Here is a 27,947-nt window from a genome sequence, read left to right as displayed (position 1 = left end):
CTCACCTGCTGGAGGCTGGAGATACACGGCTTGGGCTAAACTTTTACTCCGTGAAACACTATCGATTAAGTCCGACATCGCTCAGAGGTTTGAGCAGCTTGAAAACAAGTTTGAAAACGTGCAGAAGTCCATCCACTCAATCACTAAAGAAAATAACGCAACCGTGAACAGAGTTTCTAATGCGGAAAAGCGCATCAGCGCACTGGAGGACAAAAACAACACAGTGAGTCCGAAAGTGGATAAAATGCAAAAACAAATCGAAACCGTGCACACGCAGGTTGATGACTTAATCAGCAGGAGTAAAAGAAATAACATTCGCCTGATCAATGTAAAAGAGGGAGCTGAGATTGGTGACATGGACGCTTTCGTGGCAAAATCCTGTGTTACATCCTGGACCTGAAGGAAGGCGAGAAACCACCAGAGGTGGACAGGGCACACCGGGCGCCTCGGCCACGTCCAGACCCCGGCCTGCCACCGAGGGCCATCTTCATCTGCCTACTCCGCTGGCCCGACCGTCAACTCATCCTCCAGGCTGCGGGGAAGAAGCCCCTCACCTGGGAGGGTACGCGCTTTTTCGTCCGGCAGGACCTCTCCGCGTTGGTGCAACAGAAACGCGCAACATACAACAGCATCATCGAAAAGGTTAAAGTCAATGGATATCGCTTTGGCGTACTGTACCCAGCGAGACTCGTCATAACCATTGATGGACAGCGGCGGAACAAGAGCTCAAAGTGAAACTGCCGAATATCTTTTGAGTTGGACTGGTCAATAGTACTGTGAGTAACTAAAATAAAAAAATAAAAAACGGAATTCTCTCTTCTTTAGCACTCTTTCTAACTATAAATCCACTTCTGTTTTAATTTCCTCTCTTGCCCTCTTTTCACCACACCGCGGACACTGTGTGCACTGTAAAAAAAAACAAAAAATACCATTAAAACACCCGCGGCTTATAGTCCGGTGCGGCTTATATAAGAAAAAAATAGTCAACTTTGAAGGTGCGGCTTATACACCGGTGCGCCTTATAGTCCGGAATTTACGGTACTACTACTACTACTTTACGTGTGATCGGGCTGAAACTTTCAGGGTGTGTAGTGTAAACCCATGCGGGGTGACCTGATGGAGCCAGATTTTTTAATTAGGCTTATTAGCTAATGATGTGATGTCATCAGTGATGTCATAAGGGCGCACGCACGCACACACACACACACACACACATACACACACACACATACACACACACACACACACACACACCGCGCGCGCCAATAGGGCAGTATATATATCAGGATTGCAAGTGACTGGGCTGCATGGCGTCATGCAGCCCAGAAAGAGACATTCTCATCCACAGAAAGTAGCAGCCAACGATGCCAAAGCAAAGGGGTTGATACTGATACGCTGCTTTTGATGCCACAGATAAGCTGTCTGTCTGTAGATGATGGTGTCTGCGTATTGCCTGTCCATGTGACTCATACCAATAATTATGTGTATGGAATTATATCTTATTGAATATGTAATGACTAAAATGTTATAACAAAAAGTGAATAGAATGTACTGTCAGATGATTATCTCCTCTCTCTCTCTCTCGTTCCCTCTCCTCTCTCTCTCTCTCAGCTCTCAGTGATGGATGCTCTGAAATTCCTCAGCTTGGTGGTGACTTTGCATGGACACACATCTGAAGGCTCAGGTGTGAAACTGACTTTCCACCCATTGGTAGCCATTGTAGAAGCCTCCTTTTTAGCAGCATTTATCCTGCAGCTGTCCTGCATTAGTACAGCATACAGTATACAGTGGAAAAACCTCAACAACTGTCACTGTATGCCATGCAGTGACAGTTGTTGAGGTCTTTCCACTGTATACAGGTATCTACAACAGTGCAGAAGCATAGCAGCAGGCATCTGTTTTGGTTTGTTTGTTTGTTTGGATCTATTTTAGTCCAATTGGACTATTCTTCCAAGAGTCCATAGTAGGGATGTCAACGGTTAACCGTTAATCGATTAACCGTCGCTAACGTCGTTGTTCGGTTATTGCTGTCGGTCTATCAGTTAATATTTAAAAAAAAAAAAAAAAAAAAAAAATTTTTTTTTTTTTTTTTTTTGTCTATTTACTCAATGAGCTCATGCCCAAACAAGGCGTGTCTATTTAGATGCTGAAATGTTAATGCTTTTTGTGTTAGAAATTCTAACACAAAAAGAATTTGTGTTGAAATGTTGATGCTTTTTGTTAATGCTTGTTAATGCTTTTTGTGTTAGAAATTCTAACACAAAAAGCATTAACATTTCAGCATCTAAATAGACACGCCTTGTTTGGGCATGAGTTCATTGAGTAAATAGACAAAAAAAAAAAAAAAAAACATTTTTTTTTTTTTTTTTTTAATATTAAAAAATTATGAATTAACCGATAGGTTAATCGATTATTAGCGTCGGTTAATCGAAAGTGAAATTAACCGAAAATTGACATCCCTAGTCCATAGCATAAAAAACATGTAATACCAATAACAGAAACATAATACAAAATGTCCTAATCCTAATGTACAAAAGCAAATACCTAGAACATATAGAATGACCTATCTGTTAACTCATTTAAATCCTGATGAGTCACACGTAGTCCACATACATCACACTGACAGTCACAGTGACAGTCACTCACTCACTCACCCAGTCAGTCACTCAGTCACCCAGTCAGTCACTCACTCACTCACCCAGTCAGTCAGTCACTCAGTCAGTCAGTCAGTCACTCACTCACTCACCCAGTCAGTCACTCAGTCACTCAGTCAGTCAGTCACTCACTCACCCAGTCAGTCAGTCACCCAGTCAGTCACTCAGTCAGTCACTCACTCACCCAGTCACTCACTCAGTCAGTCAGTCAGTCACTCATGGACGTTTAGCGGGAAAATGGCCGTAGTTAGGGATAGGAAGGTGCTAGAGAGTCGGGATTCGAGGGGTGGGTAGGATTAGTGGCTAGGGGGATATGGGTGGTGTTGGGGCTTCTTGGATGGCTATATTGCATGAACAGATCTAGGGTCAAGGATGAATAACAGTGATATTTTCCAATTTGCCATCATAATGTTCATGTTTGTCCACATATTCAGAGAAGGCAGACTCTCAATGCAACAACTTGAAAACAGAGGGTTTAAATGTGATGGAGGGTGAGGCTCTGCGCTTCGTGCCGAGATACAGTGAGAAATTCACTGATGAGGAGTTCACCTGGTACAGAAACGACTCGCAGCGCAAGAAGATCTCCTCTGAGGAAGGAGAGCGGATTCATCACCATGGACCTGCACTCTTCTTCCTCGGCTTGTACATCAACGACTCTGGCCTCTACATCGCCCGGTGAGAGACACAGAGTCACAGTGTGACCTTGGTATTATAAGGTTCTATATCTGGGTTGAGTGAGTTATTCGATACAGAGCATCAACGTTTTTACATCCCAGCTGGCTAAACTGTTAACTAGTGTAGTGAATCTTTAGTTCCCCAAGACCTAGTCCTACGCTGTGCTCCCATGGTGCTTTGAATGTACAATATCAAAATTCTGTGTTTTTTAGAAAGTTGATTTTTGAAGACGTCTAAACACAGATAGAACTTTATAATTCTGTAAGCTCAGTCAGCGTATGGTATTTATAAGGTTATATCTGGTTGTTTGTCATAAAGCATCCCTTGATTTCAATGTTGTGGTAATGTTTGAGCAATATTGAAATGCTACATGTAGCACCTTTACAATCTAAAAGTGGAAAAAGGAGCTTACTGGTAACTTTTTTGCGAGAAATTTAATCCAGAAGTGTTGGTACACAGGTAACCTCAGGTTTACATACAATGTACAACTTCATATACAATAAGAGACACGGGCAGGAAAACGCAACGCGTTTCAACCTCACTGGGTCTTCATCAGGCTATGGCAGCTGGGCGTTGGCTACCGCTCCTACAAATAAAGGGGCATAGGTGGCAAACAGGTAAGGTGACGTGGCATACGGAAGGTAAGTCTGACGCAGCAGTGACGCAAAAATGTAGAAAAAATAAATAAATTTGTAAACCTGAGGTTACCTGTGTACCAACACTTCTGGATTAAATTTCTCGCAAAAACGTTACCAGTAAGCTCCTTTTTCCACTTTTGTATTCTACTTGACTTTGAGCTTGCTTGCTGCCACTTTCTCTACTCCTGCACCTTTACAATCTAACAGGGGAAGCAGTGACCAAATGGGCAAGAAAGGCATAAATGCGTGTATGTGTGTGCAAAACATGATTGAAGACGATATGCATTTCCTGATACACTGTCCTAAATATTTCCCAACATAATATTATGAAAGGTATTACTTTGTTTCTCTGTTTTCCCTAATGTGTACTTGTGCAGCTATGTATTTATGAATGCAGCTGCATGTCACCAGATGCTTTACATCAAATTTGACTAGCTCTCTCCTCCTAGGCGGAACTCCTCAGGAGAATGTACCATCTATTCTCTAAAAATCACCGTCTTCCGGGCAACACTGCCGCTCGCTAAAGAACGGCTCTATGGCTCCCAAAAACTCTCTGACAAGAACCCCCTGATCAGATGTCCTATCAAGAAGCAATGCCAAATAGTGAAAGGAAGCTTCACCTGGTACAAGGTACGGACACTGGTGCTCACAGGAACTCACATGCAGTGGAGGGTAAATTAGCCATCTGTAAACTACAAATATCTGTGAATCTGTCAGTGGTTAGTTAACGTATAGAGAATTCTCTCTAGCTGATAGAAACCCAGAATTAACATGATGAGGATGTTGCATCTTTAAAGGGGTATTAAGTACCATTATCTTCTTCTGTTGGGAACCAGTAGGAATTGTGACAAAATTGCTAGAACTGGAAGAGTCTTGAAAGTCCAGGACACGGAGATTTCAGCAGGTAGCCAATTAGTGGAGTTATTGGTATCGATCAACAAACCTATCAGTTCTGTGCTATGGGGCAGGATTTGTATTTATATAGTGCTACTTTAATCTTCAATCATTCTTGAATCATTTCCCTTAGGTAATTCAGAGCCTCAAATGCATTTGCATTGTATCTATTAATTCTACTCTACTCTACTTTTCTACCTTTCTTCTTTATGTTCATATATTCATCTTGTCACCCCCTCCCTTATTGCCCCCTGCCTCAGGATTTGGCTCCTCTTCAAAGGCAGCATGGAGAGGACTACCGGCTGGAGAAAGCCACTACAGCTGATGATGGCATCTACACATGCATGTGTACCTGGACACACAACCACAGAGCGTACAACTCCACCGGCTCCAGGAAGTTTCAGAAAGATGGTGAGACAGTTTTCAAAGCTCTTTAATTTCTTTATTGAACTTTAACAAAGGTTGTACTGAGAGTCGTATATGACAATAAACGGCCTGTTGAATAGATATCCTGGATTGTCTGTCACTGTGAAATCTTTTAAAGCGGGGCGGGGGGCTATATGCTTTTCCATATTATGTGATTCTGCCCCTGTCGGCCTAGTACTCTCATTCCTAGCTACCACAGGCTCTGGCTTCACTAATGCTTCTGTCACTACAGGCTCAGTAGTCTCCTTCCTGACCTCTGAGTCCAGCTTCACCTCTGTCTCTATTGGCGGGGCTGCCAAGTGCTGCTCCCTCCGTAGCCCCAACAGTCACCACTGCCAACTCCTGTGCAGGCTCCTGTAACTCAGCGGCTAGAAGCACTACCTCAACAGCTATGTCTCGTACATCAACTGCTACGGTCCCAGCCTTCTTATCAGTGGTTCTCTGTGACACTGTCTCCAACTGAGACTCCTCAGTGAGCTCTTCATTACTTTGCTCCACTGTGGTTACTACTGATAAAACCACCACGTTGCTCTGGGGCTGCTCCAGCTCATGCTGAGCTTCAGCTAACAAGCGCTCAGCCCTAGCTTGCCTGGCTCTCTCTATATGGCTGCCTTGCTTTCTTTCACTTCCCGATTAGCCTCCTCTGTGATTGTCTCCCGCTGCGATGGAGCAGACATGCCTGGGAAGACTCTTGTTCCTGCTGCATCATTCCCCAGCACCAAATCAATTGCTCTATACTGTAGGAGAGGGACTCAAACACTGCTACCACATCACATACCCATCCACTAAACCTGAACGCAAGAAAATGCGGTGGGGCGGCACATTTGGGCACTGGCAAACCACACCCCGCACTTCTGTGTACTTCCCCGTGAATGTGGACTCTGAGATCTCTTACTATTCCCAAACTGGTAATCTTGCACACAATCCTCACAGCACATACACAACACAATAACAACACAAGGAGAGAAGTGTTCTGTGTCCCAGCGGGCCCCCCACAGACTGGTTCTCATGGATGGCCCCTCATCCCCACAGAGTAGCATCTGTGGTGACCAGCTCCTTGGACCGGGTCATGCCCAATGGGGCTCCCGTGGTCAGGAAGGAGGGGGTCATCCATTCCTGGAGCGCCATTACGCACTCCGGGGTGACCGTTACCCTCCGTGCACTAGGGGTGTCAAAAATAATCGATAATAAGATGCATCGCGATGCGGACGTGCACGATTCTGCATCGATTCACAAATGTCAAAAATCGATTATATATAAAAAAAAAAAAAAAAATTATAATCAAATAAAATATAATGGAAGTACATGCAGTTGTTTATTTTAATTATGGATCATAATACAATGCAATTCCAAATGCACTTTTATTTTAAAAGTAGCCACACAGTGAGAAAAAATAAAGTGAGAAAAAATAAATCATGTATTGCGGAAAAAAGTGATGCATCGATTTAAGATGCATCGAGATGCATCGATAATCGTAATCGAATCGAATCGTAGCCCTCTGATTCGTAATCGAATCGAATCGTGAGGCCAGTGAAGATTCACAGCCCTACCGTGCACCATGACGCATGGGGTCCAGCCTGAGTGAAGCTGGAATTATGCTTCCTGCATCGGCGAGGACCGCGAGTGTCCGTGCGGAAAAATGATGTCAAATCAGCCGACACGCCCCTCCACAAGGCTCCTGTGTGGACGGTTTTCGCCTGGCCATGCACACCCCGAATTTTGTAACTACCGTACGCGGACGCGGCTGGGTGGACAAAGTGGAGTTTTCAAGACTCCCGCTCACTTCCGCGAGCAGAAACCCTCGAGAGTATAAAAGCTCCACATGTTTTCTCGTCAGAATGCCGTGTCTCTCATTTCCGTGCGGCCGGGCTAAACGTCAAGCATATTCCCAGCTTGAGGCCACCCAGCGCTGGAATTCCCTCATGTGCAGGTGGCCAAGGTGAATCACTGAGATAGCCGAGGCCAACATGCCCAAAAGTCGTTGGCAGGTCTTGAGACTCACAGAGTTGCCACAATGGAAGAGTGCGAGGCACGCTCTGTACAACTCCACGCGCTCCGCCAACAGGCAGGCCATGAAAGGAGTAGTCTGCAGGGATAGAGCGATGTAGTCTATCTCCTGGGACAGGATGAGCTTGCTCTCGTCTTCGTTTATCACAAAAACTAAGTTGGTTATAGGTGTGTGTTGTGTGACCATACGAGTGTGCGTCAGTGCCTCCTGTTCCAACTGAGCTAGAATTAGTCAGACGTCCAGGTAAGTTGCCAAGCGAATGCCTTCACGCCTGAGCGAGGCTATCGCCGCCACTGTGCATTTGACAAATACTCAGAGTACTCAGAGACAGGCCAAATGGGAGGACACAGTACTGGTAACACTTTCCCTTGAACGCGAACCGGAGGAATCGGCTGTGCGGCGGGTAAATGGGTACATAAGTACGCATCTCAAAGATCCACCGACATGAACGAGTAATTTGGACGGATCATGTGCAGGAGTGACCGAGACGTATTTTGTATCATATTGTACCTTTTCTACTTCCTGAACACTCTTGACCTGCTACCAAGTCCCAACATATGTGCAAAAACATCTATTCTGTAAAGAACAAAAAGGTCAGTCTAGCAAGTGAAGGTCAGTGAACAAATCATCTAAGGTTTATCACAAAACATAACAAAAAACAAGAGGTTGCAAAAAAGAAGATTTTTCCCAGGACCCCCCCCCCCCCCCACACACACACACACACACACCCGCCCCGGCCCCGCCACATCCTGTTCCACAGGAAACCCTGAAGTTCCTCGTTATTTAGTAAGTTAAAAGCTTTTAAAATGAAGCAATGAAGCAGGAAACGGTTGTGTATGGATGGTGCACAAAACAAATATTCCATGTAGCTTGAGCTCCTTTCATACTTCAACCTCGGCTCTGCTGTAGGGGAAACACTGCCAATGCCAACACTGAATAGAACCTCTTTTTTCTGACCAACAGTGCCCACTGTTGTCAAACAGCCAGAAATCATTACTCCAACAAAGCACTCAGTGCACTCCGCTGACAAAGGTAAGCTTTACTACAGCAAATTGAATGTGTGCATGATGGAGTGAAAGTAGGTTGAATTTTAAAACTGATCAACAATTCAACTAACCTTGCAACTCTAGAAAGGGGACTTATTTTGCTTATATAAATTGTAAGGCTTGATGAGGTAAAAATAAAGAAATGCACAAGAAATAAAGGAAAATTCGGAGAAGGCTTTAGGGGGGGAAATCTGAATTGTGTCTGACTCTGAACTAGACCGCAGGAATGAGTCCGGAAGACCTGTTAGCACTTCCGGGTGCCCTCTTACGTGTAAAGGCCGGGATTTTGGTATGGGAATTTGGGTTAAATGCATGAAATAAGGTCTGATTAACAAACGGTTATGAAACAGCGTTTCAAGATTCACAAATGTGACCTGCTCTGACAAAATCAGTCACATGTAGCACAGGGCCGTTTATGTAGAAACATGATTTTATGAGAAAATATTGATTTTGGCTGTTTTGGGATGCCATCAGATTCTACTAAAATAAAGCATTGGCTTTCATTCTGTGTAAAGATTACTGTGAAATTTGAAAGGTAAACATAGTTTAAAGCTCATAAAGTTAGGGTGACAAGCAGAACTACAGTAGCTTACTTTGTCCAACTTTGAGACCGTTTTTTTCAAAAACATAGTTTGGAAACAGTCAAGACATAACGGGCTTTATCTCACTCAATATTTGAAGTACAAAAATAATTTTGATATCACCAGAAAGTTTACAAAACACTTCAAAAGTCATAAAAGTGGTCCTCGTTTGTGAAGATTATCTTGCTGAACACAAACTTTGCTGTTTCATAAACTTTTGTAAACCACAGACAAAATAAGTTTCATGCCAAAATCACCATACAAAAATCACATTGAATTCTATACGTAAGAACCAGGAAGTGCCGGGACTTCTGGGTATGCCTACAGAAATGCATGTGGTACTTTTTGTTTCTGACTCCTGTCCTTTCATCTCGCTTGATTAATCCAGTGACCCCTAGTGGGTCACTGTTTTAGAGGAATGAGACTCTCATCTGGGAGTTCAGATGGCTTCTCACCTGCTGGAGAAATGAACCAAAGTAAAGGAGGAAACACTGCAGAGTTTGAATAAACTGCTCTGAACATGCTGGCTGTGAACCAGGCCTGGTTCTACGGGGGTGCAAAAGCATGCATTGCACCCTTATTTTAATTGTCTGCATGCTCAGTTGAAAAGTAAAAAAAAAAAAATGCTGCAGCTGCACACTTACTGTTTAAACTTGAATTATAATTGTTGTTTTTCTTTGTTCTTTGATGTGAATTTATGGATTTTTGGCACCTATATGTAACCTTTTAAGGTTGAGATAATTGTATTATCATTATATGGTCCAAATATTTCAGTAAAGCACTTGAAACACTTAATATTCTTGCTTGGGTGGTATCATTCTACTTGAAATGATGGTCAAATGTATTATTTTTAGTAAAATAACATGTCAAATTTTTCGGGGGCCAGCCGCCCGAGTGGGCCCGGCCTCTGCATCCCTTCCTATCTAGGATGCATCCCTAATCATCTTGTTCTGGAACCGGCCCTGCTGTGAACGCACCATAAGAGTGGAACCTCTCCACTAAAACCTGTCCTCTTGCTCCTGCCAGGCTCTGTGATGACGATGACCTGCTTGGCATACTGTGGACGGACAGGAAACATAACAGAACACATTCTTGATGCCTGCGACATTTGGTGGCAGAAGAACGGGAAGTCTCTCTGGGAGGAAGACGGGTACAATCAAACCATCAGCTGGTAAGAACAACAGAACTGCACCGGTTCGGTGCAATTCTCTCTCTCTCTCTCTCTCTCTCTCTCTCTCTCTCTCTCTCTGTGCAATTTTCACTCATATATATTTGAATATTAAATTTGTGTTCGATTCTGCCCCACCCGCGTGCACATAAAAGGAGCGCTCCTCTCTGGAGCTGCTGGGTGAAACGACCACCAATTCTGGTCAGTAATGGAGACCACTGAGACGCTGTTTTGAGCGGACACAGAGACCACTGACAGCAGTGATATTGACAATAGCAGGCAGCTAACGTTAGCTAGGAAGAGCTAGCTAAGTAACGTTAGGCAGAGCTGGGTCATCTCTGCAACCAGATAATGTTCCAAAAGCATTTATTTTCTTAATCTTTGTCCTTCTCTATGCCCTTTTCTTTTTATCCATTTTATGGAAAAAACTTTGAAATGTGTCTGTGTATGAAATGTGCGATACAAATAAGCTTGCCTTGCCTTATTGAACCAAACTGTCTCTCCGGTTGAAGGGCCGTTGAGAAGGAGAAGATCATGGGCACTGTTGTCCTGACCATCGCCAGAGTGTCTGCTGAAGACCTCCAGGCCACGTTCACATGCGTCGCTTGGAACAGCCTCGCGAAGGACTCAGCCTCTGTGAGACTGAAGCCACCAGGTCAGTGGAATGAGGCATGAAAACATTGAGACTAAGAAGATATCAAAGCAATATTCCACTTACAGTAGTTTTAACATGGGGGTTATTCGGCACTCAACCTGGGAACCCAGAGTCTATTTTTATTTGTAAAATAATAGACTCTGGGAGAGCCCTATCGTTTTTCCCAGCTTCCTGTACAGCGCGCCTCTCCTGCCACCGTCACTTCCTTTTCCGCCTCCGTGCTCCACAGTTTACAGTCTAAATAGTGTGTGTGTTTATGCGTTAACGTTATTAGTGAATAGCCGAAACGGACGTGTCCTGATCTTCCCCCAGTCAACTCACTATTCACAAAACGCACCTCTACCCGGGCAGCAAAAATCACCAGTGACCACTCACACCAGCTCGCTCTGGAAGGCTATAGGGCCATATCCACCAAAACCACCCGGTTCAAAAGCAGCTTCTCCCCCCATCTGGACCTCTTCTGCTGCTTGTATGTTTTCTCTGTGTGTGCTGCAACGTCTATATAGCATTTTTATTGATGGAAGAGAACATAGTGGAGAGATACCATTTAGGAGAGAGTTCCTGTTTGAAAGACCGGATCTACTAACGAATTTTAGTGTAAGGCTGGCTTTACACGGTGAAACTTTCATGCAACTTTAGTTGCATGAAACTTACGTGAACCCAAGTTGCAAATGAATTGCATGGTGTAAATCCTTCTGCAATGCACTTGAAACTTCCCTGAAACTCAGCTGCAACACTTGCAAAGTTCTCAACTTTGTGAAACTAGTTTCCCACAACAGCCAATCAAAACGCTAATAACTAGTCAGCTGATCACATAAGGGCTCGCTGGACCAGTGTCAACAAACTCACAGTTAGTATGGCAGGACAAATTGATATTTTCCAGTGAGAAAATTATACGAAATGAGATACAAAGATGCAGAATGACAATTATCACTTGAATATAGTGATTAAAAAAATACAACAGATGAAAAATTACCAATCTAGCTATAGTTTTAGTGGAATAAACTGCATGAGGGCCTGTGTCCACCTAGCGTCTTTTCCTCATGTCCAGCGTCTTTTTTCAGTTGTTTCCAATGGGGGGAGAGCGTATGCGGGCGCACACGGACGTGTAGAGAAAGTGTGCTGCACCCAGCGTCTATTTTCAGAGCGCTCCGCCGTTTTTGTGCGCCGGCTCCCAGCGCTCCCAGCTGAGAATAATTTAACTTTTCAGAAAGACGCTGGTGTCGGGTGCTCCTTTTCTGGCAACTAATCATATGGAGAAACTATCGCAACAGAGACAGAAAGGCTCAATTGTGGGAGCAGATTGGCTAGACACTTAATATTCCTGGTGAGTGTTGTGCTTACTGCTTTTAATAACGTAGCCTACCTGTGTTGTTAGCTTGCTAGCTGTCAGCTACTACCGCACTGAACTAACGTTAGTTTCAGACTGCTTCCTTGTATATTGTGCACTGGGACTTGATTCTTTTTTGTATTGCTTTGTGTAACTGAACTTGAAGTTGCATGGAAATTAGGTTTCATGCAACTTGCAAAATATAACTACCGGTAGTTGTGTGAAAGTTTCACCGTGTAAAGCCACCCTAACTTTTTTCTTGTTTTTCTTTGGTGTAAATTGAAACCAAGATTAGACAAGGGGAATATCATTTTACATGATATGGAACCATTAAAACACACACACACACACACACACACACACACACACACAATGTGAATACGTTACGCGCTCACAAACCCATTTTTTTTTACCACATGGCCCCAAATTCAAACACAATAACGCCTCTTTCATCCTTTCTCCAGAGTCGATCATTCCGCTGGTCATTGCAGCGGTGAGTGTGATAGTGCTGTCTGTGTTGGCGGCCGCAATGGTCAAGTACTTCGCCATCGACCTCACTCTCCTCTTCAGACGCTACTTCACCCTCTGCAGTAGCCACCACGAAGGTAATCTCTCCAGACAGAAATTCGACTTGCAGCGAAAATCTGTCGGAAAGCTCTGTGAAAAGCCGAATAACAGCGTTCGTAGGACGCAGACTCGCATGCTGCGGGGGCGAGGGCGGGGCGAGGCTCTGACGGACGACCATGTTTAGTAGGGGTGGGGGAAAAAATCGATTCACCTAAGTATCGCGATTTTTAATGTCACGATTTTTTGGATCGATCTTTTATTCCAGAATCGATAATCGCAAATTTTTTTTTTTTTTTTTTTTTTTTTTTTTTTGGGTGCTTGCAGTCAGGCCACTCACTGAACAGCAGGCCAGGCGCCGCCTACTGGTTTACTAGTGGTTTTATTACTTTATTAGTTAGTCTGAAGTAATAATTACACTTCAGGGTTAAAGTGGGTGCATCTCATTGTAAAATTGGACTTCAAACGGCCCGAATCTGGCTTCAAACGGCCCAAATTTCACGAGCGTTGGCCCATATCGGCCTGGCCTGCTTGGTATCTAATGCCCGGCCTGAATTATGATCCCAGTCCGCCCCTGTTTTTAACTATATCGCCCAGCCCTACTCATGATATATAATATACAGTCTCTAGTGTATGATTCAACTTTTCCCATGTTCTAATCTAGTGTAAAAAAGCAAACAAACTGAAAAAAGAAAAGAAAAAAATAAACAAAAATCGCAATAAATCGTAATATCGAATCGCAATAATCGTAGAATCGCAATACTTAAGAATCGCAATATAAATCGAATCGGCACCCAAGAATCGTGATAGTATCGAATCGGGAGATAAGTGAATCGCCACAGCCCTAATGTTTAGGCCTTTAAGGTCTGGGGGAGGTTAGGTTTAGGTGTGGGGGGTGGGAGAGGTTAAGTTTAGGGTTAGGGTCTGGGGGAGGTTAGGTTTAGGCGTGGGGGGTGGGAAAGGTTAGGTTTAGGGTTAGGGTCTGGGGGAGGTTAGGTTTAGGCGTGGGGGCTGGGAGAGGTTAGCTCCAGCCGGTCCACCGACACGCTGCATGCTGCCTTGCTCAGCTGGTTCTGCTTGTGGGCTATCAGCATTGCAGGCTGTCGGCACATAGACGGGGCACAGTAGCAATGAGAAGAGAAATTAGAACTTAAAGGTAATACTGTACCTGGCTTTTTAGCTGCAACCAGCAGCTCTATAAGTCACTCTGTGGAGAGGTCGGTCCACAAAAAGTTTGCCACCCTTTAGCAGGCACAGTTTTCGCCCTATGAGGCTTGACATGGAGGTCAAGTGTGTGTGTGTGTGTGTGTGTGTGTGTGTGTGAATATGTTTGTGTTCATGTCAATTGGCTAAAAGGGGGGTGGGGGGAATTCCAAAATGCAGGATGGCAGGGGCAGATAACTTAAATTTGGCATGGAGTTCAAGTGTGTGTGTGTAGACGTGTGTGCGTGTGTGTAGACGTGTGTGTGTGTGTGTGCGTGTGTGTGTGTGTGTGTGTAGACGTGTGTGGATGGGGGCCGGGGGGGATTTTGAAATGCAGGGTGGGAGAGGCAGAGTGGGCTGCCCCTGCCATCCTGCATTTAGGAAATTTGCACATGTGGTCGCAGCTATTGTGAATTCACGCTTGTTTAAGTGGGCAGCAGCTTCCGCTGTGTTTGTGCAGTCAGTATAGTCGTAGATATCAGCACTCGTTTTCCTCCGTTCATTCTTGTCTCTCAGTATGAAAAACTAAACTTCACAGGAAACATGAAGTCAAACTCTGTTTTCTCCTTATGTCATTGAGCTGAGTCAAGTCAGCGTTACGTTACGCTCCACGCTGCTGTCAGTCAGTCAGCTGAGAGTGACACCACAGGAAGGAATGGAACTGTCAGATATTAGCATCCCCACCATTTTGATGTGTAGTACAAATAAATAGTGTATAATATATGATTATTATAAAAAAAAAAAAACTTGTACCACTGTTCCTTCAGAGGTTGTAGGTATCATAGACTGTGTTACATAGTGGATCGCTCTATTGCTGACAAAAATGTGTTATTGTAAGTCGCTTTGGAGAAAAGCGTCTGCCAAATGACGTAATGTAATGTAATGTAATGTAATTATGAATGGGCTTTTTCTGAAAAATGACAAATGAAAGAACAGAATATGCTTAATTTACAAAAAGTCGTACTAGAGATGTAATGCTGGAGGAAAAACACTACAAAAATGTAAAATACATCTGCAAGTGAGGGGGAAAAACCCCAAGGCACTTGACTCCGCCTGCTGGTACAAAATAATGCAACATTTAAAACATGCATAGGCTATAGCTATTAATCAGAGATCAGTTTGGAAACAATTTATTTAGTACCAGCAAAAAAAAAAAAAAAAAAATGCTGCCTGCATTGAACACCTACAGATGGGAAGGTGTACGACGCCTATGTGGTCTACCAGACGCAGATGGGGGACCAGGCCTTGGAGGAGAGGCTCTGTCAGTTTGTCACCAACGTTCTGCCCTCCGTTCTGGAGCAGAAGTGTGGCTACCGGCTCTTCATCCATGGCAGGGACGACATCCCCGGGGAAGGTCAGAGCTTTTAGTTTGGTACAGAGCTTATAGTTTGTTACAGAGCTTTTAGTTTGGTACAGAGCCTATCGTTTGGTACAGAGTTAGTTTGGTACAGAGCCTATAGTTTGGTACAGAGCCTATCGTTTGGTACAGAGCTTATAGTTTGGTACAGAGCCTATAGTTTGGTACAGAGCTTATAGTTTGTTACAGAGCTTTTAGTTTGGTACAGAGCCTATAGTTTGGTACAGAGCCTATCGTTTGGTACAGAGCCTATAGTTTGGTACAGAGCCTATAGTTTGGTACAGAGCCTATAGTTTGGTACAGAGCCTATAGTTTGGTACAGAGCCTATAGTTTGGTACAGAGCCTATCGTTTGGTACAGAGCCTATAGTTTGGTACAGAGCCTATCGTTTGGTACAGAGCCTATAGTTTGGTACAGAGCCTATAGTTTGGTACAGAGCTTATAGTTTGGTACAGAGCTTATAGTTTGTTACAGAGCTTTTAGTTTGGTACAGAGCCTATCGTTTGGTACAGAGTTAGTTTGGTACAGAGTTAGTTTGGTACAGAGCCTATAGTTTGGTACAGAGCCTATAGTTTGGTACAGAGCCTATAGTTTGGTACAGAGCCTATAGTTTGGTACAGAGCCTATAGTTTGGTACAGAGCCTATAGTTTGGTACAGAGCTTATAGTTTGGTACAGAGTTAGTTTGGTACAGAGTTAGTTTGGTACAGAGCCTATAGTTTGGTACAGAGCTTATAGTTTGGTACAGAGTTAGTTTGGTACAGAGCCTATAGTTTGGTACAGAGCCTATAGTTTGGTACAGAGCCTATAGTTTGGTACAGAGCCTATAGTTTGGTACAGAGCTTATAGTTTGGTACAGAGCCTATAGTTTGGTACAGAGCCTATAGTTTGGTACAGAGCCTATAGTTTGGTACAGAACCTAGGCCTATAGTTTGGTACAGAGTTAGTTTGGTACAGAGCCTATAGTTTGGTACAGAGCTTATAGTTTGGTACAGAGTTAGTTTGGTACAGAGCCTATAGTTTGGTACAGAGCCTATAGTTTGGTACAGAGCTTATAGTTTGGTACAGAGCCTATAGTTTGGTACAGAGCCTATAGTTTGGTACAGAGTTAGTTTGGTACAGAGCCTATAGTTTGGTACAGAGCCTATAGTTTGGTACAGAGTTAGTTTGGTACAGAGCCTATAGTTTGGTACAGAGCCTAGGCCTATAGTTTGGTACAGAGTTAGTTTGGTACAGAGCCTATAGTTTAGTACAGAGCCTATAGTTTGGTACAGAGTTAGTTTGGTACAGAGCCTATAGTTTGGTACAGAGCCTATAGTTTGGTACAGAGTTAGTTTGGTACAGAGCCTATAGTTTGGTACAGAGCCTAGGCCTATAGTTTGGTACAGAGTTAGTTTGGTACAGAGCCTATAGTTTGGTACAGAGCCTATAGTTTGGTACAGAGTTAGTTTGGTACAGAGCCTAATAGTTTGGTACAGCCTTTTTGGAGAGACTGTACAGACATGCAGAAGGCCCACAGTAGGGTTGCACGGTATACCGGTATTAGTATGGTACCGCGGTTCCCTGCCGTTAAAAAGGATACTATACCACGTTAATTTAGTACCGATACTTAAAAAAATGTCATGGGTTGCGTCAGTGTGCGACCGTGGTGTTTGTTAGCGGAGGAGAGAGACACAGCGGCATTACAGTTGAGAGCCTGTCTCCCACCTCACGTGAAGGCAACACAGCCTTGCCTTGAACCAATGGTGACTCGTGAAAAGTGAAAAAAAGCTCGTCTCTGACTCTGTCTGCTTCATGTGGGGGCGTGTCGACTTTCCTCTCTTCCCTCTCTGCTCGCTCTCTGGCCACAGTCGTTCAGTCCTCACTACAGCACCCCGACACACAGGACAGACGCAGCGAAAATGGCAGCGGCTTCTTCTAGTCTTGCAAGCCGACCAACGCTTGTAGAAAAAGCAGATGCACGAAGCGAAATATGGAAATATTTTGCTTACGTTGCCGACAGCGAAGGCAAGCCCGTGGACACATCCAAACCAGTGTGTAAAAGGTGCTTCAACGTGACGCAAGCGAAAGGATCAAACACATCGAACCTGGCTAAACATCTTGCCGACGACAGGCACCCCGACCTGTTCAAAGAGTTTAAAGACCGACAGGTTAGCGAACGTGAACGATAAACATACATGCCCTCAAATAAGTCCAACGAGTATTGTGTGACAAGCGAACTTGTTTCACTGAAAAAGTTCGCTTGTCACAATAGCCTACTCGTTTACAGTGAAACACGAGGCAATGTGCTCGAGCACAGATCTCTGCCAAGGAGCAAGTCATGACATGTAACGTTTAGGGGAGGGGACATCAGATGACTGCATACCATGTACAATATTTAATAACACTATGGTCCTCAATGCCAGTGTTATTAAAGCTTTTACATGGTAAGCAGTCATCTGATCTCACCTATCCTAATATTTACAATAATCCCAATTATTAATGATATACGAATTCATTGTAAAAAACACCTAGCCTACACGTATGGGGGGGGGGGGGGGGGGGGGGGGCTGGGAATACACCACATAATAAGCCTACATTTCAATAGCCTACATTTATGTGTGAAAATAATATATATTACTAGATTAACCATAAATCAGGCACTTCATGTTAATGAAGCTTAGGAGCTGCAAGTACAGAGTACTTTTTTTGGATAAAACAAATAGCTATAATAGTGTAGCAGCTGTGTGAAAATATATTTTATTTATATTATTTATAAGTTTAAACGGTTGACATTCCTTTAAAATATGTTTACAGGAGAGATTATGTTAATTTTACACTAGATAATAAAAGTTCTAGCATGTTCAGCGCCACACGTGGTGGCAGTACTACCAGCATGTAGTAAAATGACTACATGGCTGTGCATTACCTTGTTAAATCAATAAAATAAGTTTTAAGTTCCATGTTTTGTCCCCTCTATTTATTCCAATACTTTTCCTGATGTTTTAGTTTTTTGCCGTGGTATCGTTTCAGTATCGGTATCGAGATACTTAGGCAGGTATCGGTATCGAACTCATAATTTTGGTATTGTGACATCCCTAGCCCACAGTATGCTTGCTGAGCTGCTGCTGCATTTTTGCACATGGAGAGGTGAAGTCTGACATCATTTGGCACAAAGTAAAATACTTTTTGTGAAGCATGAACCTCTCCCTCTGCCCCCACAGACCGCCTGGAGCTGGTGGAGAGCCGCGTGAAGCTGAGCAGGAGGCTAATGGTCATCCTCACACCTGGGTTGGGGTCAGAGGTCAATGACCAGCAGCACGCATCCCCTGAAAACCCACTGGTTGGGGGGTATGATTGGCAGGTGGGGTTTTGAAGATCTAGAAAAAAAATCAATAACATTTTTATATTCCATATTCGGCTCTTGACTGCCATGAAAACCAGAATATAAACTAATCACCGAGATCAGATGCAGATCAGAGTTTGAAATGTTACTTCCCATTCATTTCAATGATGCCGTGAAAATAGATTGAAAAGTGATATTTAACTCATTCATGAGCAGATTCCACAACAGATTCTACTGCTGTGATTTTGAGCTGACTGTCCAACACTTTAACAGAATTTAAATTGCATCTTGATTTGATAGACATAGCAGGGGGATCTTATAGAGAGATTGTTCCTGTTTGGGAGACAGGATCTACTTTTATTTTGAAATAGTAGATTTAGCATGAACCTGCAAAATGAAGATGGACCCAGGATGCTTTGTGGGTTCTGTTGATTAATCTGTTCACCAACGTGTGCAAGTTCAAGTTTTCATGAAAACTAATAATATAAACTAGCCTACTCACCAAGATTGGATGCAGATGGCAAAGGTTTGTAGTGTGTGAAACCTGCACAGGAATCCCCTTAGCCTAAATATATCATGCTAACCTCTGAAATGTCACGTTTTTCTGATAAGTTGCTTCACTCTAGCAGAATACCTGTTTGCTCTGAGGTATGAACTAACCTCAAGGCAAGAATGCCAAGACATAAGTTTCAGGTGTAAATATAATTATGAATGTGAGGCAGAGGAGTGCTAAAAGAAAGCCAAGGCAAACGTTCATATTAGCTTCCTCCTCTCTTACCTCTTTTTCACATAGTGGGGCTCAAAACAGCACCTATAGGCCGCTTCCGGAAAGAAGCGCCAAAATTGGCACAAATACTCCTTGTGGACTGTTATTTTGATAAAAGTAACTGGCCACGCAGAAATTTTATTTTTTTCCAAGATGGCCACCATTTCCAGCCTGAAAACACTATTTTGGGGGCAACTTTGGGTAGAATTTTCCAATATGAATGATCTTGTTATCAAACCATACATTTATGACCACAAAGAAGCCAGATTTATTCCATGAAAATTTCAAAATGGCTGCCATTTTAAAGATGGCTGCCATTTCAGCCATTTTTACCATAGGATTTCACTGTCCAGGGCGATTTTGATGATTCTGGTGTCAAATGACAGGTTTTTAACTATGGAAATTTCAAAATTATACATCAGAAATGATTTGTATATCTCCTTTTGCCATTTACTCTGCATATATTTTCAAAGTAATGTGAAAATGCATAAACAACAGTATTTTAGAGATTTAGTATTTTAGAGTAAATGGTAAAAGGAGATATACAAATGATTTCTGATGTATAATTTTGAAATTTCCATAGTTAAAAACCTGTCATTTGACACCAGAATCATCAAAATCGCCCTGGACAGTGAAATCCTATGGTAAAAATAGCAGAAATCTTTGAAATGGCAGCCATTTTGAAATTTTCATGGAATAAATCTGGCTTCTCTGTGGTCATAAATGTATGGTTTGATAACAAGATCATTCATATTGGACAATTCTACCCAAAGTTGCCCCCAAAATAGTGTTTTCAGGCTGGAAATGGCGGCCATCTTGGAAAAAAATAAAATTTCTGCGTGGCCAATTACTTTTATCAAAATAACAGTCCACAAGGAGTATTTGTGCCAATTTTGGCGCTTCTTTCCGGAAGCGACCTAAAGGCGCTGTTTTGAGCCCCACTAATGGTAAAAATAGCTGAAATGGCAGCCATCTTTGAAATGGCAGCCATTTAGAAATTTACATGGAACAAATCTGGCTTCTCTGTGGTCATAAATGTATGGTTTGATAACAAGATCATTCGTATTGGACAATTCTACCCAAAGTTGCCCCCAAAATAGTGTTTTTGGGGCGGGAAATGGCGGCCATCTTGGAAAGATCGAGATTTCTGCGTGGCCAGTTACTTTTATCAAAATAACAATCCACAAGGAGTATTTGTGCAAATTTTGGCGCTTCTTTCCGGAAGCGACCTATTTTACATTGAAAGTGCATTTTTTGAGCCCCACTAACAGGGCTTCAGTCTTGTTACTTAGGCCATGTCCACACACGGAGACGACTTTAGGTGTATCCGCTAAAGTTTTTTGTCATATAGCCGTTTCGTCCAGATGGAACCGCGTTCTGGGACTATACGTTCTGGCCGTATACGCTAATTTTTCAAAACGGGTCCCAGAGTGATTAAATCTGAAGACGCCACCCTTGCATTTCCGTGTTTACAACCCATACGCATCTTTCCTGAAACGATGACGCCATAGCCCCACCTCTCTCCACCAGCAACAATAACAATCATGGCAGTAACGTTCGTGCTACAGCAGTGGGGATCTTGCAGCAAAATATAATGCTCCTCTATTACCACCGTCAGCAACAAGTGGACACGGAGAACAGCGTGTAGCCTACAACATCCTCAGGGCTCCACACAGCTGACTCTACCCATCCACCCCTCCCCTCCCTTCATCGGATATTTCCCAGAAGGCTTAGCGGCGGCTACATTTTTACAATAACACAAACAAAATCAGGCTTAACGTGTTAGATAGAAATTATATTTATTTTTAATACAACATGCAATTCTGGAATATTTTAATATTGGACAAAATGAAATGAAATGAAATCTAAACCCTGAGTGTAACCAACATACTCTCTTGCCCTATATATAGCCCTCGTAAATACAACGTGAATAGGGAAGTGAGAGGTTTGAGGAACACGTGGTTGCACTGTGATGTCTGTGATATCCGCTCGTGTCCACTCCAACAAGACTTTAGCTTACTTGACGCGACTTTTTCCAATAAAAACACATTTATGCCATGAGTTTATATAATGTATATTTATGTTGCATCATTTAGCCTGTGCTGTGATGTGCAGGAGCGGCCAATACGCTGGGATGTGTTTGCAACATGTCTAAAGATCATGGAAGTGGATGATATCAGGAATGTCACCGATAGTTAACGTTCTATATTGTAGGCTACAGGGAGACCATCAGCCCTGCTGAACAGCTCTGCATTTGCATGTATAATGTAGGTTTAATCATTTTATTCATCGACATGGCAAACCTCCCCGCAAAGCCAAGGGTTTAAGCTGCTGCTACAGTGAGATACACATTATAGACTGTGCGCCCCTAGAGGTTGTATGCCATTATTGACGAGATTGTCTTTCTCTGTTATTCTACAGCGGTTTCAGTGGTTTCATGTGGATACACACATTTCTTGAAACGTTTCCATGTTTATGGAAAACTTTTCTGAAACGAAAAAAAAAAAGATAGCTTCCGTCTCCGTGTGGACATGGCCTTAGTCAGAAAAGAAAAGAACATTTCAATCAGCTGGATAAAAGTGGTCTTGTTCATTTCCAGGTGGGACTCCACGAGGCACTGGTCCAGACAGAAATGAGTGTGATTCTGGTCCAGCTGGGAGACATAGGGCTGCAGGGCTACACACACCTCCCCGCCGGCTTACAGCACCTGGTCCGCAAGAGCGCCCCCCTCAGGTGGCGAGCGGACTCGCGGGGCGCTGCTATGAAGAACTCAAGCTTCTGGAAGAGAGTGCGCTACATGATGCCGGTCACGCCCGCCAAGAACACGCCTCAGTCTGCTATTGTTTGAAATCCTCATTGGATTTATCTTGTTACCCAGTCTGTTTATTGCTGCCATTTTTTATTAACTTATTGAACTTTTTGGATTGCTGGCGATCAAGTGTTATTAACGGGCCTTTCGGACTTTGACGTCTGCTCAGCTTGGCACATTCTGTCAAGTGATCCCCATGTTGGACATGCCTTCATGATCCTCCCATTGTCCATAAACGTGCCAGAAACCTAATGGACACTTTGGTTAAAGCTGATGAAGAACCTCTCCTTTTTTTTCTTTTTTGAAAAAGATATACTCACCAAATTTGACATTACTCTTTTGTAATAATCCCAATTTCTCTGCAGCATAAATTTACGTAATTAACTTGATTAATATGAAGATACTAACAAAATACTATATCCATAAAATGATATGGCTTAAAGACTACCATCCACTGTACGCACAGTCGCACACACATCTGTCCATTATTGTTACTGTTGTTGTTGTAGTTGTTTTTATTTTGTAGTTGTTTTTGGTGGTGTTGTTTTTGTTTTTTGTTGTTTTTTGTCAGTCCCCATGGGGTGGGTGGGGGGTGGGAGGGAGGGAGGGGAGAAAAAAAAGAAAAAGAGTTTTCATACTGTATTTCGTGACATCCATGTTTTTTTGTGAAAACTGAGAAATAAAGTGATAAAAAAAAAGACTACCATCCTTTTATATTTTTAAATATACAGATACTTAAAAACATATTTGACTACTATTGAACATTTAAAAATGATAAATGTGTTTTTTGATTTCTTTGTTTCACTTAAGATTCTTTCCATTCTTGTTATTTGTTGCACAATTGTATTTATTACATGTTATTTTTATACTGTGAAGTATTGAATATTTTATATAATTGAAAAATGTCTGTATTCTTTATATGAACAAGAAAGTAAAAAAATAAATCATTGTAATGCCATAATTAGAGGTTAGAAATTTTTACATCCACATTCTGGCAAAAAAGTTGTTTATTAAAAGTAGGATTTATTGTAGGACTAAGTTTGTAGTTTATCTTTTAAAATGCTTGTGCCTCATGCTATGTTGGTAAAAGTAAATCCGTGTGTAAAATCTCCGTGGCTAGACACTTTAATGCAGCAGACCATGATGTAATGGGGGCAGTGGTGGCCCAACGGTTAGAGAAGTGAGCTTGTAACCAGAAGGTCGTCGGCTCAATCCCCGGGACCGGGTAAAGTGAAAAGGCAGCGCTTGCCCCTCCCTCATAACCACCACTGAGGTGCCCTTGAGCAAGGCCCTAACTGCTCCAGTGGAGCTAGTCAGTGGCCAGCAGATCAGACTGTGTGTGTGTGTGTGTGTGTGTGTGTGTGTGTGTGTGTGTGTGTGTGTGAGAAATGAAAGGGAGGGGCGGAATGTGAGAGAGAGTGAGCCTCTGTTTCCATAGCAACGGAACAACACAGTGGAAGTAGAGAGAGAGGGACAGAAAAAAAGAAGAGAGATAAAGGGGGAAGTAAGGAAAAATGAAAAAGGAGACATTTGGATATTTAGAACAGGAATGTCGGTGGAAATCCTGTGAGAACGAGCGGTAACCAGGTGGAGAGACACAGGAACAGAGAGAGAGAAAAGGGAGAGAGAATGAGAGCAGGACGTCGAAGTTGAAGAAGGGACACTGCAGGTAAGGAGAGCCCTTCAGACTCAGTTTACCATGATACACTGGTGAAGTGTAGTTTTAATAGTTTTTTTGGTTACAGTGTGTGGAATTTTGTGTCATTTTCCCGTTTCTTCCAGATCAAAATATTTTTGAAAAAGTGCTTGCTGAGGCCAACTTGGTGAGAAATTAAAGTAAATAAAGAAATGTCATAAATTAAGAAAAAAAATTACCCACAAGTAGACACAGACAGAGAGGCTTAGTTCAACGAGTTGTATTTGTATAGAGTACCGGAAGAATATCCGGAAGACCTGGATGTTAGCACTTCTGGTTCAAAGTCAATGGGATTTTTGTATGTGCATTTTGGCTAAATGCTTGAAATAAGGTCAGTGGTGGTAAGAAAAGTTTATGAAACAGCAAACTTTGTGTTTAGCAAGAAAATCTTCATGAATGTAGATCACTTTTATGATTTTTGAAGCGTAACCATTAATATTTTTTACAATGCACCAGGTTAGAGGGTTGCTTGTACAATTTACAGCATTAGTTCTTTGAAAATCTCTTTCATATCCAAACAAAATTGGTATTGTAAATCCAATTGTATTGTATTGTATATCGGATCACATCAAATATGGAAATCGACCCGGGACCCAGTGTATCGGAATCGTATTGATTCGGGAAATCAGTGGCGATCAGTGTTGGGGAGTAAAATATACGTGTTACTGTAATTCTATTACCGTAAATTCCGGACTATAAGACGCACCGGTCTATAAGCCGCAGCACCAAAATTGACTATTTTTTTCTTCTATAAGCCGCACCGGACTATAAGCCGCGGGTGTTTTGATGTTTAATTACCATATGAAAGGGTTCGTGCACAGAGAGGAATGTCGGGAAAGAGATCGCTGTTTGGGGAAGCTCCCATTTATTAACATTTCAACAAAACAAAACAAAAGTCAGGTCACTAATCCCCAGACAAAATCACACAACAATAGGCTACCGTATATGTGCAGCAAACCTGTAACCAGAGAAGTCAAGTCACTAATCCTCGTCTTCCTCTTCTTCCTGCGTACTGAAACCACCAAAGTCCTCATCTTCAGTGTCGGAAACGAACAGGTTCAGGGTGGCTTCGTCAACCACTCTCCTCTCTCCTTCATTGTCACTCAAAACCAACGAACTCCTCTTCATCACTGTCGGCATCGAACAGCCTCTGAAGCCTCTGACGGCCCTCAGCGCCAGCTGTGGCGGCGTCATCCTTTTCATCCCGCAGCAGTCCAGCGTTTTGGAACCCGTTGGTGATTGTGGATGTTTTCACACTCCTATAATATTCCGTGATCTTCCTTTGTGTGAATTCGCCGAAGTTTGTGATTTTCTCCTGGTAGTCGGGAGGGAGTTGTTCAGTAGTTCTCCCCCGGACGGACAGTCCCTTTCGTCTCATGAATCGGTAGCACCAAGATGGCCCACCTCTGAAATGTTCAATTTTCATCTCGGTGGCGATTGTTTTGGCCTTCAGTCGGATCTGCACCGTGGAAACGCCTCGGCCGTCTCCTCTCTGGGTCAACACCCAGTCCTCAAGGGAATCTTCAAGTTCCGGCCATCTGCTTTTGTGGCCTCTGAAGGACTTTTTTGTCTTATTACACTGAGACAGTTCCTCCTGCTGCTGCTTCCAACGTCTCACCATTGACTCATCGATGCCCAGGGTACGCGCTGCTGCTCTGTTTGTTTCTTTTAGTGCGAGTTCGACTGCTTTCAGCTTGAAAGCTGCGTCGTGTGACTTTCTGCGTACCTTCCCCATGGTAAGTGAGAGAGAGACTGCTCGTCTTGTTGTGATTCCGGGCTGATGAACTTTGCTTACCGTAATTACCATATGTAAGGGTTCACGCACAGAGGGGATTGTTGGCTGTTTGAGGAAGCTCCCATTTACCGTATTACCGTAACATTTCAACAAAACAACATAACACAACACCTTTGTTTATTTCGACAGTGCACACAGTGTCCGCGGTGTGGTGAAAAGAGGGCAACAGAGGAAATTAAAACAGAAGTGGATTTATAGGTAGAAAGAGTGCTAAAAAAGAGAGATTTTATTTGTATTTGAAAAAAAAATTCTGAAAAAATCCATAGATAAGACGCACCGTTATATAAGCCGCAGGGGCCAAAAAACGGGAAAAAAGCCGCGGCTTATAGTCCGGAATTTACGGTACTTTCGCAGTAACTGGTAATGTAAGGAATTACAATTTACAAAAGAGTAATTATATTACAGTTACTAATCCAAGTATCTTCAAGTTACTGTATTACTTCCTCCAGTACTGGCACAGCGCTAAAACAAAGTGTGGAGATAGGTCTGGCTATACATGTATATGTCAGACTACTGCGTTGCCAGAACGGGATTCGTTTTTTGTATATAGGCAAACAAAATAAGTATGCAGTTTGGTTGATGTTTGACTCCTCCTGTAAGGTTAATTATTGTTCCAATAAAGTTCTAAAAGGATCTGGCTAAACAGGTGTACGTCACTTTTCAGAAGAGAGTAAGCGAAAATAACTAGTAAAGTAACTCATAACTAATTACCTTTGATAGTAAGTAATAAGCAAAGTAATTGTATTACTTTTTAAAGGAGTAATACGATAAGTGTTACATCTCATGAGTAACTTGCCCAACACTGGTGGCGATACTCAGTCGTAGACACAGACAGACAGAGGCGGGGAGGGTGACGATCGAGGCTGCGGCAGGCAGAAGCTTGGTAAGATACTAGGGGTGTCAAAAATAATCGATTATAAGATGCATCGCGATGCGGACGTGCACGATTCTGCATCGATTAACAAATATCAAAAATCGATTATTAAAAAAAAAAAAAAAAAAAAAAAAAAAAAAATTTTTTTTTTTTTATAATCAAATAAAATAGAATGTAAGTACATGCAGTTGTTTATTTTAATTATGGATCATAATACAATGCAATTCCAAATGCACTTTTATTTTAAAAGTAGCCACACAGTGAGAAAAAAGAAAGTGAGAAAAAATAAATCATGTATTGCGGAAAAAGTGATGCATCGATTTAAGATGCATCGCGATGCATCGTGATGCATCGTTTAATCGAATCGAATCGAATCGTTGACAGATGAATCGTAATCGAATCGAATCGTGAGGCCAGTGAAGATTCACAGCCCTATAAGATACTAGACTTGAATGGACAAAATGATACTTGACTTGACTTGAATGAACTTCATTCACAGACTGGTCACTAACAGACTTTCTGAAAGCATCAAGGAGGCTGCATGTATGCCAGAGTTTAACATGTGACGAGGAGTGCTACATCTCCACGTGCAGAATGTGGTCCATGCCAACTGTCAATCAGCCCTAATAGGCCCTTTTCACAGATGGTAAAGCAGGAAGTCAAGCGGGTGTGACCAATGACATTAATGAGGGCCCTGGCACCGGAACACCTCAATGGAATGGGACCATCATTAATGGTATTGGTTACACCTGCTTTACTCCCTGCTTTACCACATCACAGGTATAGAAGCCAGAGCAGGCTGCCAGAGAGATGCAGACAGAGGGGGGGGGGGGACTAGCCTGGGTAAACCCAGCCTCCACATGACCTGCTCTGAGAGCAGGTCACGTGGAGGCTGGGTTTACCCAGGCTAGGGGAGGACTGCCCGAAACATGACATGCTTTTATCCGAAACAACAGAAACTTGAGATTTTATGAGCAGGTTTGGATGAGAGAGGGCAGAGATTATCCCCCACATTTTTTTATTTTCCCTTTATCTTTCGAGTCAAAATATTTTTGAAAATCTCACCCGGGATACAATGTGTAATATTAACACATTCACTGCCAGCAGTTTTTTTCTTACTGTAGGTTTTTTAGGATTCTGGCTCATCTTTCAAGAGCCGAGGATTATTTTCTGCTAAGATTTTGTGAACACAAAATATCTCAAAAGAACTAATAGAATGTGTGCTTTCTCTGTCTAAAAGAGTTAGTTTGTAGAGTTAGTAGTTATGTATGCATTAGCAGTTGAATACAGCATGGTTTCAGCGTCTGAAAATTTAAGCTGAGATAAATGGCTTTTTGTGAAATTCGATAGAACAGTCACTTTAACCATTTATTTTTGGCGTAAGACGTCAGACATCTAAACAATAGTTTTGAACAGTAATTTCCTCCATAGCAGCAGGAAACCCCCCTCTCCTTCAAACTCCTCCCTCCGTGTGTGTTCTCCTC

General features: G+C 42.7%; 1 protein-coding gene across 1 annotated transcript in view; it reads left to right on the top strand.

Annotated features, from left to right (window-relative positions):
• The window catches only part of il1rl1 (interleukin 1 receptor-like 1), a 45,671-nt gene extending 23,003 nt beyond the window's left edge, over nucleotides 1-22,668 (top strand). The window contains exons 3-13 of the mRNA XM_083639407.1: nucleotides 1,612-1,684; nucleotides 3,089-3,329; nucleotides 4,417-4,597; nucleotides 5,122-5,272; nucleotides 8,259-8,327; nucleotides 9,949-10,093; nucleotides 10,603-10,745; nucleotides 12,540-12,680; nucleotides 15,032-15,196; nucleotides 18,402-18,541; nucleotides 21,889-22,668. Of these exons, the coding sequence (XP_083495533.1) occupies nucleotides 1,621-1,684; nucleotides 3,089-3,329; nucleotides 4,417-4,597; nucleotides 5,122-5,272; nucleotides 8,259-8,327; nucleotides 9,949-10,093; nucleotides 10,603-10,745; nucleotides 12,540-12,680; nucleotides 15,032-15,196; nucleotides 18,402-18,541; nucleotides 21,889-22,137 (1,689 nt within the window). The 5' untranslated portion in view covers nucleotides 1,612-1,620 and the 3' untranslated portion in view covers nucleotides 22,138-22,668. The remainder of the gene's footprint in view (nucleotides 1-1,611; nucleotides 1,685-3,088; nucleotides 3,330-4,416; nucleotides 4,598-5,121; nucleotides 5,273-8,258; nucleotides 8,328-9,948; nucleotides 10,094-10,602; nucleotides 10,746-12,539; nucleotides 12,681-15,031; nucleotides 15,197-18,401; nucleotides 18,542-21,888) is intronic.
• The last annotated feature ends 5,279 nt before the right edge of the window (nucleotides 22,669-27,947 follow it).

This window comes from Poromitra crassiceps (assembly GCF_964638095.1).
Source record: "Poromitra crassiceps genome assembly, chromosome: 6".
NCBI classification, from domain to species: Eukaryota; Metazoa; Chordata; class Actinopteri; order Beryciformes; family Melamphaidae; genus Poromitra; species Poromitra crassiceps.
This window is presented reverse-complemented; position numbering and strand designations above follow the sequence as displayed.